Source organism: Miscanthus floridulus, chromosome 7 (assembly GCF_019320115.1).
Source record: "Miscanthus floridulus cultivar M001 chromosome 7, ASM1932011v1, whole genome shotgun sequence".
Taxonomy (NCBI): domain Eukaryota; kingdom Viridiplantae; phylum Streptophyta; class Magnoliopsida; order Poales; family Poaceae; genus Miscanthus; species Miscanthus floridulus.
The window spans coordinates 3546858-3564258 of record NC_089586.1 but is presented as its reverse complement, the minus strand read 5'-3'; the positions used below and the strand labels follow the sequence as shown (position 1 = coordinate 3564258).

The 17401-nt window shown below is 48.9% G+C and overlaps 1 protein-coding gene across 1 annotated transcript; it reads left to right on the top strand.

Annotated features, from left to right (window-relative positions):
• The first annotated feature begins 1306 nt into the window (after positions 1-1306).
• Positions 1307-3806, top strand: LOC136462372 (leucine-rich repeat extensin-like protein 7). Its single transcript, XM_066461476.1, has one exon. The coding sequence runs from the start codon at positions 1480-1482 to the stop codon at positions 3607-3609; it is 2130 nt and encodes a 709-aa protein (XP_066317573.1). The 5' UTR covers positions 1307-1479; the 3' UTR covers positions 3610-3806.
• The last annotated feature ends 13595 nt before the right edge of the window (positions 3807-17401 follow it).

The following is a 17401-nucleotide window of genomic DNA, read 5'->3' as shown; positions in this document are numbered from 1 at the left end:
AACACGATGAGTGATGGGCCCAGTCACTTCCCAATTAGTACCAGTATAAGCAGTATCTGTGCTTTTGTCAACATCGAATCAACACGTCCGCTTCCTGCATGCGATGCGTGTGCACAAACACGACAGGTGACGCTGGCTGGTTTGGTCGACAGTCGACGGATCGATTCAAAAGTTTGAAGCTGCTGCATGCCTCGGAATCCTGGCCAGCACACGCAGGGTGGTACGGAGAACATCACGCAAAAAGTTAGCGGTGCTTAGTTAAATGATTACTGGAAGAGGCAGTAATATAATAATAGCCTGGTGGTGAGCACATGATAATCACCTAGTACATACAGTGTAGGAGCAGTATGTACAGTACAGTAGTAGAGAAGTGTGTGTATATAGTAGGGAGCCTGAGACTGATCTTATATAGGAGTACTTCGTAATTAGCAGCGTGCCAGTGTCAGTGTAGTTTACTCACGCTAGCTCCTCGACGCAGCTTTGGCGAGCGATTCATTGAATGACCTGGGTCCTGGGATCAGGGCAACGCGAGCACGCGACGGATTCACGAGGTACCAGACTGGACCGTAGTCCGCTCCACCTCCACGGCCATGCCGTGCCGCGCGCGCCGCGAGCCTTCCCTTCTGGAGCCCGTGAGGCCCATTGATGCTGCTCGCCGTCGCCCGGCAATGGAGCCGCCGTCCGTGTCCCAACGACAACGAAACCGCCATTTTTCGAATTCGAACTCGGCCGCGGATCTCGCCTCCGTGCCATGGGGATGCGTAAACAAACAAGACGGAACAAAGTAGCCACCGCCAAGGGGTGCGGTCACGGAGAGCAGACCAGCCGCTCTGGCACCGCTGACGCGGACGTCAACACATGCTCTACACATGCAAATGGTCCAACAAATCCTGCAGACAAAACAGATGCAAAGGCTAGTTAAAGCTAAACCGATCTCCATCCGGACCAAAACAACGGCACGCCGCGCCAGCCCAGCGTAGCCAAGCAGCCGGCCGAACTCATCCCCATCCCGAGCTCACCTGCCGCTGCCTGCCAGCCCTCGCTACATGCCGCGCCGCCCGTCAACCAACCCAGCCACCAGCCAGCCGCGTCGCCGCCGTCTCCCCGCCCAGGCCGCCTCCTCCGTGACCGTGACCGTGACGAAGCTCGCTCGCAGGCGCAAAGAGACACCACCGTCACACACCCAGCACACACACACTGATGACTAATCAGCGAGGTGAGCTGAACTGAGCTAGGTGTGCAGCTGGCCCCCATGTGACTGCGTTGTGAGCCTGCGATGCGCTTGCCTTCATCAATCACACACACACGCCCCTCTCAACCCCATGTGCCCGCTCTCAATGCCACTGCCCGCTCCACGCTCCCCCCTCTCTCTCTAGATCACACAGGCCCCGCTGTCCCGCCCGCATTCCCAGCCTCTCCTCCGGCCGGAACGCACCTCGCCGACCACCACCAGACGCTCCGCTCCTCCGAGTCAGAGCCATGATCCTCCGCAGCGCGGCGGCGCTCGCGCTGCTGCTGCTGCTCGCCGCCCCGGCGGCGTCGGCGCAGGAGGGCGGGGATGCCGTCTCCGAGTCGTACGCGTCCTCGCTCGCATCCCGCTTCGACGCGCCGCCGTCGTGGACGTTCCCGAACCCGCGACTGCGCGCGTCCTACGCCGCGCTGCAGGCGTGGAAGGGCACCGCCATCTTCTCCGACCCCTCAAACTTCACCGCCAACTGGGTGGGGCCCAACGTCTGCGCCTACAACGGCGTCTACTGCGCGCCCCTCCCCGGCAGCGCCCACGACGTCGTGGTCGCCGGGATCGACCTCAACCACGCCGACATCGCGGGGTACCTCCCGGCGTCGCTGCCGCTGGGCGTGCCCGACCTGGCGCTGTTCCACATCAACTCCAACCGCTTCTGCGGCGTCGTCCCGACCACATTCTCCCACCTCCACCTCCTCCACGAGCTCGACCTCAGCAACAACCGCTTCGTGGGCGGGTTCCCGGAGGTGGTGCTGTCGCTGCCGGCGCTGCGGTACCTCGACCTCCGCTTCAACGACTTCGAGGGCAGCATCCCGCCGCAGCTCTTCGACCGCCCGCTCGACGCCATCTTCCTCAACTCCAACCGCCTCCGCAACCCGATCCCGGCCAACCTCGGGAACTCCCCGGCCTCCGTCGTCGTGCTCGCGCACAACCGCCTCGGCGGGTGCATCCCGCCCAGCATCGGACGGATGGCCGACACGCTCAACGAGATCGTGCTCATCGCCGACGAGCTCACGGGATGCGTCCCGCCGCAGGTCGGCCTGCTCCGGAAGCTCACCGTCTTCGACGTCAGCGACAACCACCTGCAGGGCCAGCTCCCGGCCGCCATCGCTAACATGGCTGCTGTTGAAGAGCTCGACGTCGCACGCAACCGCCTCGAGGGCGCCGTGCCGGCGGGAGTCTGCGCGCTCGCCAGCCTCAGGAACTTCACCTACACCGACAACTTCTTCACCTCGCGCCCGTCATGCACCAAGGCCACCGCCGACGGCGCATGGAACTGCATCCCCGGCGCGCCGGCACAGCGCCCGCCGTTGCAGTGCGCGGCCGCCGCGGCACACCCGTTCGACTGCAGCAAGGCGCAATGCCAGGCAGCCCCGGGCTACACCCCGACGCCGGGCGGTGGCCACGCACGCGGCGACCGCGGCCGCGGGAGCGGCAGCCAGCCGCCCACGCCGGTGTCGTCGACTCCCAGAGGCAGAATCGCAGGGAACCCGCCGCCATCGTCTGCTACTCCCACTCCTTCCTACCCGTCGCCGCCGTCCAGCGCCACCACCCCCTCGTACCACTCGCCACCCAAGGGCTTCATCACCCCGTCGCCGCCTAAGGGCTCGACCACTCCGTCATACCCTTCGCCGCCGTCGAGCGCCACGACCCCGTCCTACCACACGCCGCCACCTCAGGGTTCACCCACCACGCCGTCGTACCCATCGCCGCCATCGAGCGCCACCACCCCGTCCTACCACAGGCCGCCACCTCAGGGCTCACCCACCACCACGCCATCGTACCCCTCGCCGCCATCGAGCGCCACCACCCCGTCATACCACTCGCCACCTTCGCATGGGTCACCCACCACGCCATCCTACCCGACGCCACCCTCAAGCTTCAGCACTCCATCCTACCACTCGCCGCCGTCCGGCTCCACAACTCCTCCAGTAACGACACGCGCGCCGCCCCCGCCGACGTCCGCGGACGAGCCGGACGTGCGGTACGCGCCGCCCCCGAGCTACACAACGCCGCCATCCCACTCCCACGGGTCGCCGTCGCCTCCCTCCACGGGGTCCCACCAGCCCCCGTCCTCCGGCCACCACCCCGCCACGCCGTCGTCGCCACCCACGGCGGAGCACCCCGGCTACGCCCTGCCGCCGCACGCCCCGGGGACCGGGACGCCCTCGTCGCACCCCACCACCCCCCCGGGGACGCCGTCGTCCTCGCATTGCTCGCCGCCGCCTCATCAGGGCGGGAGCCCCAGCACCGGAACCGGCGGGCACCATCCAGGCGGCGGCAAGCTGCCGTTCCCGCCGGTGTACGGCGTGTCGTACGCGTCGCCGCCGCCGCCGGGGAAGCCGTACTACGGAACTGCCAATTGACCGCTCGCGCTGCCTCGCCGTCGCCGGAGTATAATACTTTTCACCCGCCAGTATAATACTTCTCCATGCATCCCTGTAGTATTTTTTTTGTTTCTTTTTTCTTTGATGATGAGTATTTGATCAAATTGAATCAAAGAGTTGCTATGTATTGATTCTTTCTTCCTCCTCCCTCCTCACCGAATGAATTTATTAATTAGTTTCAATATTTATACTGTATAATATTGCCCGTGTATTCCAATCAGATCAGCATTTCCCGGTATACGATCGATCATGAACCTAGCGAGAGGAGATCTGTGATACAGTACATGGAATCCATGTTGGGCAAGGGCAAGGGCCCCTTATAAATAAATTCGTCGTAGATGTGCGGAATGCAGGCACCGCCATGGGAAGCGGCAACCTTTTCATGAGCCCCGATCGGAATGTCTGCACGCACTTCTGCGGAGGTGGTAGATGCCGACGCAAAGCACTTTCTGATGGCTCTTTCGGCGGCAAAGTACTGCATCGCTAGGAGTTCCGGGCAAGGAAAGGGGATATATCGGAGGAAGAAGAAAGGGGGTGAAGGGGGACAACCAATCTTTCCGTGACCATGGCGCCCCGCCGCCCCCGTGTGGCCGCGCGTGACGACTGACGAAGAGAGGAAAGGAGGCAGCAGCAGCAGGGGGACGCGGAGGGCAGCTTGGGTGGTGGTGAGCTGGGCTGGTGGCTAATCATCACCAATGCTGGTGGCTAATCGGAGAGCATCCACCGTCCGTGTTGTACTTGCCGGATTCAGATCAGCTGATCAGAGGGAAAGCGACAGCGGGCTCTCCCTTGTTAGATTGATCTTCACATGTTGGCCCAACTGCTAATTGGATCCTTGATTTACGTTTTGATCAGGGGCGTCCAGCTATTTTTCTAGCTGATAGGCCCTCGTCGCGTAGCGCAATAAATAGGAGATGGGGGCCGGAGCTCGAGATACGAGGTTCACCGCAGCCGCCAACGCCTCACCATATCCTATCTCTAGACCGATCTAAAGAGCACGCTGTGAGCGACGGAAAGCACCATCGCCTTCGCCGCCGGCACTGGACCGCGCCTGCACGGCTTCTCCTACTCCGACACCAGTGGCCACGTCGTTGTGGCGCCATAACTACGACTGCGCTTGGCGACCAAGTCTTCTATTTAAGCTAAGTATTTTTTTTACGGCAAAACTGTGGGAGAGATCCCCACAGTGTTAAAGAACTTTTTATAAAATTAAAGGAGTCCAAGATACTTACAAAGGAAATTAACTGAGAGCATCTAACCAAAAGTAAAAGGCCGACCTAAGGTCAGCCTTGAATCTAACAAACCGGAGAAAACATTGATTTTTAAAATTATAAAGCCATCTGGCTTGACACGGCTCCCTTCTTTTAAACACCTTGTCATTATGCATTTTCCAAATTTCCCATGCAGCAATCAATGAAGCTTCAGTAAAGAAACTGTGTCCGTGGGACTGTCTAGCTTGAATGAACCGATCCTGTAGGTTGATCGAGTGATCCCAGACAAAGTTGATTGAGGTCCAACATTGGCTTGCAAAAGGACATGTGAAAAAGAGATGCTCAATGGTTTCTTCTTCCCTCGTCTCACACATGACACAAAAATCATCATCATGAACATGGAGGTGCCTTCTTGTTAACATTGTCTTGGTATTGAGCCGATCTACCAGGACAAGCCAAGCAAAGAATTTGATCCTCGGGGTGCAACCTGACTTCCATACCTCCTTAAAAATTGGGTGTGCCTCCACTGTCCCAAAAATATAAGAGTAAAACATTTTTGAAGTGTAGGAGTTCCCCCATGTTGGAGTCCAACGATCCTGAGAATGCTCGTCATAGGGTATGTCATGTAAGTGATTCTGTAACTGCTCAAGTTCCTCCAAGGCCTGTTGCGATAATAGCAGAAAAAACAGTGTATCAAGGTCTTCAGCTTGCATTACATCAAAGACTGATGTGCTTTCTGATCTTGAGTAGGAGGCAATTTTTGGGTAAACATGTTTTAGTGTAGGACTAGACCACTGATCATCCCAAAAACAAACTGTGGAGCCATCACCAACTGTGCAGCGGGCTACAGTGTGGTATAACGAGCTTAGTCTTAGCACATCCTTCCACCAGAAGGAGCCAACTTCACGAGCAGCATGCGGCACCTTGTTGGAGTAATATTTGAACCAAACTAACTGCACCCATGATCCATCCACCTTATTGTAAAGCTTATCAAGGTGCTTCAACAACAGTGCATCATTCTAAAGGCGTAGATTGATGACTCCAAGACCACCTTTATCTTTCGGCATATGAACAGTTTGCCATGCCACCAAGTTACCGCCTTTCTTCTGCTCTGAATTGCCACGCCACAAGCATTGCTTTCAAGCGTGATCAATGTTCTCTATAACACCTTTGGGCAATTTGATGGTACAGAGGGCATAGGTAGTGATGGGTGTAATTGCTGAGTTCAACATTTGAAGCCTACCAGAATATGATAACCAGGTTGAGCATGCAGATAAACATCTCTCTATCATGTCCATCATCGGAGTGAGGTCCTCCATACATGGCTTGGTTGTGCCCATGGGCAACCCAAGATACGTAAAAGGCAATGTGCCAACTGAGCAGCCAAATGTGTTGGCCAAACACTCCATTCTATCCAATGGTACATTGATCGGTAGCATCTGAGACTTTCTATAATTCACTTTGAGACCCCGTTGATTCCAAAAAGTTGTTGAGCAGTGCTTTGAGAAAGACTAACTGGCGTGCATCATCCTGCATGATCAATAGCGTGTCATCGGCATACTGAACAATCGGAAAATCATCAGTAGGTTGTGGGATTGGTGCCTTGAGCAAATTCGTGGTGGCAGCTCTGTTGACTAGAACTTGTAGTAACTCTGCAGCAAGCACAAAAAGCAACGGTGACAATGGATCGCCTTGACGCACACCTCGTTGGCACTTAAAAAAATTTCTCGGGATTCCATTTAGTATGACTGCAGAAGTGCCTGATCCCAAAATGCTACTGACCCAGTTCAGCCAACTAGTAGGAAAACCCAGATGCTCCATGACCTGAAGGATGACTGAGTGCTCAACGGAGTCAAATGCCTTCTCGAAATCTAGCTTTAGGATGATAGCCTGCCTCCTAGACTGATGACACTGGTGAATATATTCAAAACTCTATGCCAAGCAGTCCTGAATGGTACGTGTTTTTATGAATCCATACTGATTATGGTGAATAAGCCCAATGATAACAGATTGTAGGCGGTCTACCAGAATTTTGGTAACTGGGACTAGAATTCATGAGCGAGATTGGTCTATAATCACTGACTGATTCAGGGCTATCAATCTTTGGGACCAATGTGATGAAGGATGTGTTAATACATTCAAGATGGGCTGACCCCAGATAGAAATCATTACAAAAGCTATAGAAATCACTCCTTATGATGTGCCAACACTTCTTCATAAATAAGTTGTTGAAACCATCTAGCTCTGGTGCTTTGTCAGTTGGCATACGTTTGACAATGAGATCAATCTCCATCTATTGAAATGGTTCAGCCAAATCTTATAGGTCATCCACTGGCGCTATAAGATTTGCTAGGTCAAAAAGAATAGGCAGATTAGCACTGATACCCATTCAATTTCTGAAAGAGTTCCACAATAATCTAGCTTTTCCTTCGTGATCATGGATCCAAACATCCTGGTCATTCAGTATTTGCGAGATGGAATTTCTCCTGTAGGAAATAGTCGCCATACCATGGAAAAATTTTATGCACTCATCCCCAAGTTTGATTCTATTTACTATATATCTCTTCCTCCAATAGAGATTCTTGTAGTGCAAAAGAGTTTGGATCTGATTCTTGATCAATCTTCTCAAATTGGCCTCTGGGTTGTATAGGTGTCTAGCATCTTCGAGGGCATCCAGAAAACTGATGATAGTGTTATAGTTCCCTATTAGCAACTTTAGGTTAGACAGATTATGGCTCCAACTCTTCAATTTAGCTATGAGTTTCTTGAACTTTGCAGAGATAGTTTTTGTGGGATTAGAGGCCACTGGGGTAGATAACCAGCTATCTTGCACTGTTGTTAGGAAACTGTCATGTTCTACCTAGAAATTCTCAAATCTAAAGACATTAGAGCGAGGTATCTAAGTGCTGATAATAATTTTGTAGGGGATGTGGTCTGATGTAATCTTTGCCAGGGGTAGCACTTCAGTGTTTGGAAAGTCCAGAGTCCAATTTGGTGATGTAAAAAACCAGTCAAGTTGCTCAAGCAAGGGATCAGACTGCATATTACTCCACGTATAGGCTCTTCCTTTCAAGGGGAGTTCTATGAGCCCTAAGTGCCCAATGGCATCATTGAAGGCAAGTGTATCTGCTAGATTACCCCCTAGCCTATTGCGGTTATTTAGAGAACGATAGAAGTTGAAGTCACCTAAGAAAATCCAATTCATCAAATCATCTATCTCGTGACCTTTGAACCAATTGATAAATGTAGTACGTGCTGGATCATCACAGGGCCCGTAGACATTTGTCATAAACCAAGTGTCACCATTGTGAGCAAAAGTAAAATTTATTGTAATACCGAAGCTTTGTTTATCCACAATCACACCCTGAAAGATGGAGCTGTTCCAAAGCACAAGGAGCCCCCCGAAGCCCCAATAGATGGAATGTAATCAAAACGATCAAAGCGTCTTAGAGCAAATTTGCGGATGAAAGACATTTCATAATGCTCCGGCTTAGTCTCCTGAAGACAAACAACAGAGCAAGCACTCTCCTCAATCTTATCCCTACTGCATCACACTTTTCCATAGCATTGATACCCCGCACATTCCAACATAAAATGTTCTAACTACGATTATTCATTAGGAAACGACGATTGCATCAGCGCTTCATCTAAGAGCTCACTAGGAGCAACTCCATAGTCAATTCCCTAGCCCTAGAGAACTGGTATTGATACTGGTCTGGCTTGGCCTGTCTTCTCATCGATCTGGACAACACATATCTTGAGTTTCTTTGTAGGCTCTCTGTTCAGTCTAACCAGGTAGAAACCATCAGTTTTGTTGAGTATGGTACTGCACCTAACACTTCCTTCTACCAGAGGAATGGATGGATCAGAAGCTGCTGTTGGCAAGGAGATGACAGTCGCCGCCCTGTTCTTTTGGCCTCTGGTGACTGGTGGGCTAGGCTAAAACTATCCCATTTGAAATTCAAAACTAGCTGAGCTAGAGGACCATGGGCTTTGAGATCCACCTCCCAAGCTCAAGGACAAACCACTCTCTTGCAAGGGGATAGCATTTTGTGACACTAAGAGGTCCTTGTGGACAGCACGAGCGACGCGATGCTTGGCTTCAACAATGTATGGCTACAGTTGCAAAGCTAAAGCATGAAGGCATGGACGCCATTGCACAATTTCCAATCTAGAAGAAGGAGCGATGTCTTTAGTTGCTACCTGATTCTGTACCACCCCACGATCAACCAGTATGGGCTTGAACATGATGGCAACCCCTGGATGAGTAAGAAAGCCATCTAGTTGAGCAGAAGTTGGGATGCCCCTCCTATGGAACAGACTGACTGTGGGACCTATGAAGGTATTGAGCCCACCACTTTGAGCTTGTGGTGTAGACTACATAACGGGAGACACATTGACCTCCTCCCTACGCTGCAAGTTTTCTGCTAGGACCTTGAGCATTACAGCATGAACCATTGGCCAATAGGGTACCAAGTCCAGACCATTGGGTACAAAAACCTCATCTTTGACTTCCTATATATCGAGTATACCTTTGTCAATGATTTTAGAACCCACTGTAAACAACTGAGCAAAGATAGTGATGGGGCTGTTTAGGATCAGAGGGTTGATGTCCCTCATGGTGAAGCCATCCAACAATCCATAGCGGCTGTAGAACAGCTGGTCTGCATAGAGTTTGTTTGCTGCCATGAATTTAAGAGCTTCTGTTTGAGGGTTCAACTGTTGCTCGGTTTGGGAATGCAAAGAGTCTGGCTTCTCAGCATTATCAGTGCTAGAATTGAGGGAGTCATGGGAATCAAAATGATTAGGTGAGGTTGCCTTCCAAATCCATATTTGATTAGGCCAGGCTTTGATGAGACATTTCCTCAGAACATGACCATAGTTATAGCAGGCATGGCATCTGATTTTGCTAACACAGGATGGCCGGTCATGTCTGACTCCTAGGCAACGGCTGCAGCTCACAAGGCCCAAAGAAAGATTTGTATTCGAATCCAAACCATTAGCCTCCATAGAATCCGCCGTGCGTTTAGCATCGGAGGAAGGCGGCTGGGGGCTATCATGAAGAACACGGCCACGATCAAGATGAAACTCGAATTTGTCCCCAATGTAAGCTAGGGAAACCAATCATGAATCTAAAGTGATCAAGGGGAGGGGAATAAGAAAAGAACCAAAGCAGATCAAGCCAAGTGGCTGCGTAACTTGCTTTGGAGGCTTCTATACCAGAGTTTTGGCAAAAGAGACGCGTTTAGTGCTCTCTTTTTTTATCGAGTTCTTGGTACTATTGGAGAGAACAATAGACCATTCTTTTTCTTGTTCCTCTTCCCAGATATGTTTTTCTCATTCCCAGTTGGGCATGCCATTGCTCTAAAGATGAAAATAGACATCGAATTGAGAAGTGATCACTCGACAGAGACGATAGACATGGAACCCAACTTGTTTGCAAGAAACAGAAAAGCGAAAGTGGTTCGTGCTTAAGAATTTAACATAAAAACCAACGGCACAACCACCGAAACACGCTTGGAGGGCCAAAGAGACCGAATCTTCAGTCAACCGAAACAAAAAACGGCAAAAAATAACCAATAGGAAGAAAGATCCATCAACTAAAGGAGGGGAATGGTGTACTAGGGTGCCAAAACGGCGATCCACTTCATCCTCAAACTTGCACCCGAGTGAGAAATCCAGCCGATCAGCAACGTCCGAAGAAGACCCCATGGCATGCAGAGGCAGGCGAACAGAGGAGGGATGGTGGTTGTCCGACGGCGAGGATCCCACTAGCTGGGAGGGAGAGAAGGAGGTGGGAGGGATAGGATAAACTGCATGTCATGTTTGGAGTCGCAAGTCATGGAGCTGGTCAAGATCACAGGCACGAATGGCTTAACAGGGACGACGGAGGCACAAAGAACGCCTGGAGACACCCATTGCTGTAGTTTTGTTCACCACTCTCTGGTTGCTGCAAAACATCGAGCAGCTTGTGTGCAAACTCCACAGAAGCCACCTCCCGCTCCAAAGGAACGCCGAGGAGCTAGCGTGGGCCTTCCCTAGGCACTAGCAAAGCCCAAGGGAGGCAGACGCCAAGGCTAGAGTAGGTAGCAGTGGCATTGGAGGTGGCCACCGGAGTCAGGGTGGCCATAGGCGCGCAGGCTTAGCCAGGCTGGCAGCAGGGGCAACGGTGCAGGAGCTACGGTCAGGGCTAGAGCGGAGCGTAGGGGTAAAGCTAATGAGGCCGCAGTGCACCAGCGAAGCGTGGATGGCTGCGCGGGCACGTGCGTGCGGCGGCAGCGGCGGAGCCTGTATTATTGCGGAAGAAAAGTTAGTACGCAAGGCCCAAATTGTAGGCTGTCAGTTATGGGTCTATCAGAGCCCAACTAGGGGTAGATCTAGCTTTTGGGGTAGATTAGAATAAGAATTTAGAAGGAGGTGTTTTGATTTGCAGATCGGATCCTAACCCTAACCCTAGATGGATGGACGGAGAAGGGGGAGAACCTACCCGGTTTCTCGCCACTATCGCCACTGCCACCCGCGGGAAGATGCACCCGCTGCCGCTTCACCGGCACGTGGGGGAGAAGCCAAGCCATGCTCATCGCCGTGCGCGTGAGCTCCGGCCGAGGGCACCATCACAGGACCGCTCGACAGCGGCACGCTCACCCACTGGGGAGCACGTGCTTTGGCGAGGGGACATACGGCGGCGATGCACTTTGAGCTAGGGTTTAGGGTAACACCACCACAGCGTGTCTGTGGGCGCAAAGAGCACCACCGTGGTGCCGCTTGATGGCGCCGCGCACAACTCCAGTCTCATGCGTGCACCGGCGAAGGGCGCCACGGTGGCGCCACCACCACTTTTCTCTCCGACCGTGTTTTGGGGAGAGAAAGGGGAAAGAAAACCGGCACCATGATGAAGAGAGAGAAAGGGAAGGGGGAAATGGAATTAGGGTTCGGGTGAAGACGGCCGCAGCGGCGTTTTATTTGAGCTACACGCGCGGACGACCGTCCGATCAAGATGAACTGTCGGTGATCGTTGGACCGAAAATAGCCCATGCGGGCGAGCGAATTCTCGGCCTAGGCCCAGGTTGCGGCATGGGCGCGGAGGAGCGGGCGCACGCGCTATGTTGGGTCGCCGCTGGGCCGCGTGCGCGGACGCGACATAGACTGGGCCGCGTACTGTTCCGCCAGGTCAGGCCGAATGCACAGTAAAGGTTATAAATTTATTTATTTATTTTTAGAAGTGAATTTTGATTAGTTTTTCATCTCTATTCAATTTTGAATCAACGGGATAAATTGTTCAGAGAGTAGATGAGTACAATAAAATGCTTCTAAAAAGTAGATAAAGAATTTTCTCATGTTTTCGCTGCAAAGTTTAATGTTGATTATATTCTAATTAAATTTGAACCAACGGGAGAATTTAATTCGAAGAGCAATTACATTTAATAAATTATGATTATGTTTATCCTCTAATTAAATTGGAACCAACGGGAAAATTTAAATTAGAGGAGCAATCCGATTTGTTTATGTTAGATTATGGTATTGTTATTTTCTGACCAACGTTGATGATAACAATATTATAATGAATTTAAGTTTGAAGTTTAAATCTTTGATAAATTTTACACCAACATGGTCAATTTTTTAGAGAGTAGATAAGGACCAAGAAATGCTCCTGAACTGAAAGAATGTATTTTATTATCAAGTTTTCGCTGCAATGATGTTGATTATCTTCTAATTAAATTCGAACCAACGGGAGAATTTAATTTTGAAGAGTAGTTATATGTATTTTAAGTTGATTTATGAGTTTTATGCGTTAATTCTATTTTTTGTCCAACGGTGATATAGAATTGATGCAGAAGCATCTTGTAAGTTTTATTTTTTTACCGACGAGATCACTTGGCTGCATGCCAATGGGCTGCAATGCTAAGGTATGTGAATGAAAAGGCTATAGTCAAGCCAGTTCAAGACTGTTTTTTTGTTAATTTACTAATTTTCTGATTAAGTTAGAACCAACGAGAATATTTAATTAGAAAATGAAGTATAAGTGAATGTTTTATGATAAGAGTTACAATAAGTAACATGCATGTTTAATTTAACCAACATTGGATTAAGCATACGTGTCTATATATAAATTTGTCCCGCATGGGGAGAAGTTTGGCATAGTCTAGTCAATCCTGCATGGCGGGAGAAGTTTTATGATGGCTCATATTTTTTGTATCCCGCATAGCAAGAGAAGTTTAGGTAGCTCTTATGCCATCCTAGTATTGACCATGGCACAATAGAAATGCACCGTCATGGTCAGTACTAATAAAAAGACAAAAAAAAAGATGCAAGCGTGACTTGCAAAGGTACAATTAATGAAAGACATTATTGAGTTCTTGAAGTGGAATGAGGAAAGTGTACTCTTATACGAATTAAGAAATAACTTTGTTTGAATGACACAATCATGTGAATGAAGTAAGTCATAAGTGTCTCCTCGGTCACAGGTTTTCTGAATAGTTCTCGAAATTATGGCAATAAAGTTTATGCCATATTTCAAGGGAGAGAATAGTAAGATTAATTAAGAAAGATACTCTTCATTAAGAGTGAGATAAAGATTAATTAAGATGAATGTGACCATCGAAGGAGTACAACGGTCATAATAACGATACCCCTAAGTACAGAAATAGCTAAATTCCTGGACTTTTTACAGTTCCGATAGGAAGATAGCGTAGTCAGCCAGAATTCAGACTGGACGAGTCTTAAAGATGTTAAGATGGTGCTTAAAGCGCCATATGAGGTTTTAATAGATTAAATCTAAACAAGAAATTTAAAGATACACTATCTTTATAAAAGATGAGATGATCTAGGGGAGCATGGTATGTAGCGACCTATGACTTGAAGAGAAGCGAAACTGCATGCCCACTCTAGTGATTCAAGAGCAACAAATTTCTCAATACTTGTTGATGTTATATGACTTATACAACACCTGTTGTTAGCTCTTCGAAGAAGATAAATAATGTAAACAATGATCTTGTGATACAGGAGCCTGTAGAATCAATTGCCTCTTGGCAATGAAGAGCAACAATAGCCTCATATGAAAGTGCCAGTAGCTGAGGCCCTAGAAGGTCTTAAAGAATTAGTAAACCAGTTTTCCTGATGACTATGAAGTCTATGTTAGTGAAGAAATTTAAATAGAGGGTGATCCCACCTCATTTGAAAAAGCCATGAGAAGCGTTTACCCGTTTGAATTGCAAAAAGCTATGAAAGTTAAAATAAATTCGATGAATACCAACGATGTTTAGGACTTAGAAGAAATTCCTAATTGAGCCAAAATAGTAGGCTATGAAAGGGTCTACAAGATAAAATGTGACTCCAAAGGGAATGTGAAAAGATATAAAGCATGACTTGTAGCAAAAGGTTTTATGCAAAGAGAATAAATAGATTACGATGAGAGTTTTCTCTCCAGTCTCATGCAAGGATTCCTTTAGAATCATAATGGTGTTATTGGCACATTAAGATTTAGAGTTACATCAGATAGATGTAAAGATGACATTCCTCAACGATGATTTGTATAAAAACGTTTGCATGGCATAACCCAAAGATTTTGTTATGGAAGAAAAAGAACGTATGGGATGCCGCCTATAGAAATCCATTTATGGATTAAAACAAGTCTCTAGACAATAGTATTTGAAGTTGATGAAACGATAAGAAAGTTTAGGTTTAAAGAAAATGAGAAAGACAATAACGTTTATGCGAAGTTTAAGAATGGAAAATTCTTTTTCCACATCCTGTGTATAGATGACATCCTACTCACTAGTAGTAATGATAATCTACCATTGGAGAAAAAGAAGTCTTTGTCCTCAAGTTTTAATGTGAATGATCTTGGTGAAGCCTCATTGGTTCTAGGAATTAAAATTCACTGAAATAAATGAAAAGGGGTATTAGGACTATCACAAAGGCATACTTAGAAAAGATTCTAAAGAAATAAAGTATGCATGCGAGTAAACCTACGCCTGCTCCTATAGTCAAGGGTAATAGATTTGGAAACTTTCAGTGTTCCAGAAACCGATATGAGATCGATCAAATGAATATGGTTCCATATGCTTTAGCTGTTGGAAGCTTAATGAATGTACAAGTAAGAACTTACCCAGATGTAGCTTATGTATTCGGGATATTTTGGTAGAAGTCCAGTCCAGATATAGATCACTAGAATGGAGTTAAGAATGTCTTGCAATTTTTTGCAAAGTATCATAGGCCCCATGCTGAGTAAGAAAGAACAAGTACTCTCAAATAGTTGTGGGTACAAATATTAAGTTTTAGCGAGATGTGTAGTGAAATCCACAGTAGTTGCTAACACTCGCAGTTGAAGTATTATTATGGAAAAGCTCCAATGAAACAGTTGTGGTGTCATCATTGATGCATACCATAGTATAGCTTGTCGTAAGGCCTCAGGAACAGGCAAAAGGAGGTTAAGAGAATTTGTACCTGGATTTAACAATGGTAGTCAACAACAATAACCATTTAAAATAGTTAACTCCTAAGACAACAGGTCAAGTGTATTGCAAAACACATTGACATTAAGTTATATGTTGTAAAGGAGAAAATCTAGAATCATTTTGAAAGCATTGAGCATATAAGTACCAAGAAAGTACTTGTGGATCCGCTTACCAAAGGCTAATCACACAGTGTGTTCAGAGAACACACAGTCGACATGGGTTTACGGGAAAGCCTATGATTTTTGGATACTAAGGACCTAGTTGAGAATCTGTTTCAAAACAGAGATATGCATTGTAGCTGTTTAATCTAATGACAACTGACCGTGACGATAAGACATGCTCTATGCACTGATCTACGATAGAATGGGAAAAAGATAAAGTAAGTTATTTTTAAGTCATAAGATGATACCAAGAAGAAGAATATTAGATTGATCTCCACCGGTTGACAGAGGTAGGAAAAAAGGGGAAGAGGACACAAGCCAGCGGCCAGCGGCATGCATGGCCCATGGGATGGCCGGATGCTGTGGGCCATCGGCCGTGGAGTCGGTGCACCGCACCGCATCGGCCACTCGACGCTGCGAGCGTCCCGGACGTCAGAGCCTCTCGGCCAGCGCGGCAAGGAGCCCAGATTTGGCCATTTGGGTGGGTGGGGAACTTGGCTGGGGATTCGCCCTGTCACCATCGTTTCGTCGGGAGGGGTAGGGGCCAGGGGCAGTCACATGGATGGGATCCGAGCCGTGCATGCATGGCGCAGTACAGTGGGCAGGTGACGGTGCGCGCCGGCAGGCGGCAGGCGGCAGGTGGCAGCAGCCGGCAGCAAGGTGGTCGGCGGCCGGTGGGTGAACAGCATCGACGCGGGGGGAGTCACTGGGGTCGCTTTGCTCTAGCAGCACGACCGATTCACATTCACCCACCGTTAACCATTTGAGGGATGGGGTGAGATCTGCAGTTCTGAATTATTTGATTTACTTTATCTGGTTTGCTTACTCTATTTCTTTGACCGTACTCCGTATACGCGACAACTGAAACCGGTTCGTTCGTATATGTGGTGGGAACAAATATGCATGTGATCTGCTGCTAGGCCGTGCCATTTTCTGTAATCGTCCAACTCCATACCACCGACAGTCACCTTGTTCGCTGATGATGAAATTTAGGCCCTGTTTGGTTGAGCTGTGGCTGTGAGAAAAAGCTGTTGTGGGCTGTGGAAAAGCTGCTGTGGGCTGTGAGCTGTAGAAAAGCTGAAAGCTGTTTGGTTAAACAAGTATAAAATATACCTTTTATCTTTATCTCTCTTGAAACAACTATGGAAGAGCTTTTTATTCCACCAATTTCGAAAAGCAGAAAGCCAAAAGCCAAAAGCAGGGTCAACCCAGCTTTCAAAAATGAACTACGGAAAAACAGCTGCTTCTAAAAAAGCACCCTCCAAAAGCAGCCCCTTTGATTGGGCTTTTGGCTTTTGGGGCCAAAAGCCAAAGCCAAAAGCCCAACCAAACAGGGCCTTAGCTTATGCTGATAGTTATGCTGAAATATTATGAGAGAAACACATTATTCTATAGCTGAAAAGTAGTTCTGAATAAGTTCAATGTGACTCGAGGTTATTAGATTCAGAGCTACTACCGCTGTACTACTACCTATACTGGTCTTCGTCTACTCCGTGCTGATTGTCTACGGTAGGAGACGAGTATTGCAAACCGAAAACAACTTGCATCGTTGACACGCAGGACATACTGTAATGCTTACTGCTGGAGTTTTATGACCTGCTTTGTTAGTCAGCCAGACTACCAGAGTCAATGCCCGACGGTCTCACCAGTAGCCGTTACAACCATGGACCATGCATGCGCAATAAATCTACTATCATTAAGCCGGCGAGCCTCAGCCGTCGCTCCGCGTGTCCATGTCACCCAAATCTCTTCGGCCGTTGGATTCTTCAATCGACGCACCTGGTTGCTCGCAGCGGTGTCTACAGCTCCCTCCTTGGAATATCTGCTCCCACCGCGTCCGCTGCCTCTCCAAGCCTCCCGTCGTACCGTCGGAAGAAAGAAACCGAACCCTGTCTCCCTTCACCTCTCCACGACGCTCGTGCGCTCCCCACGCGCGACGCGC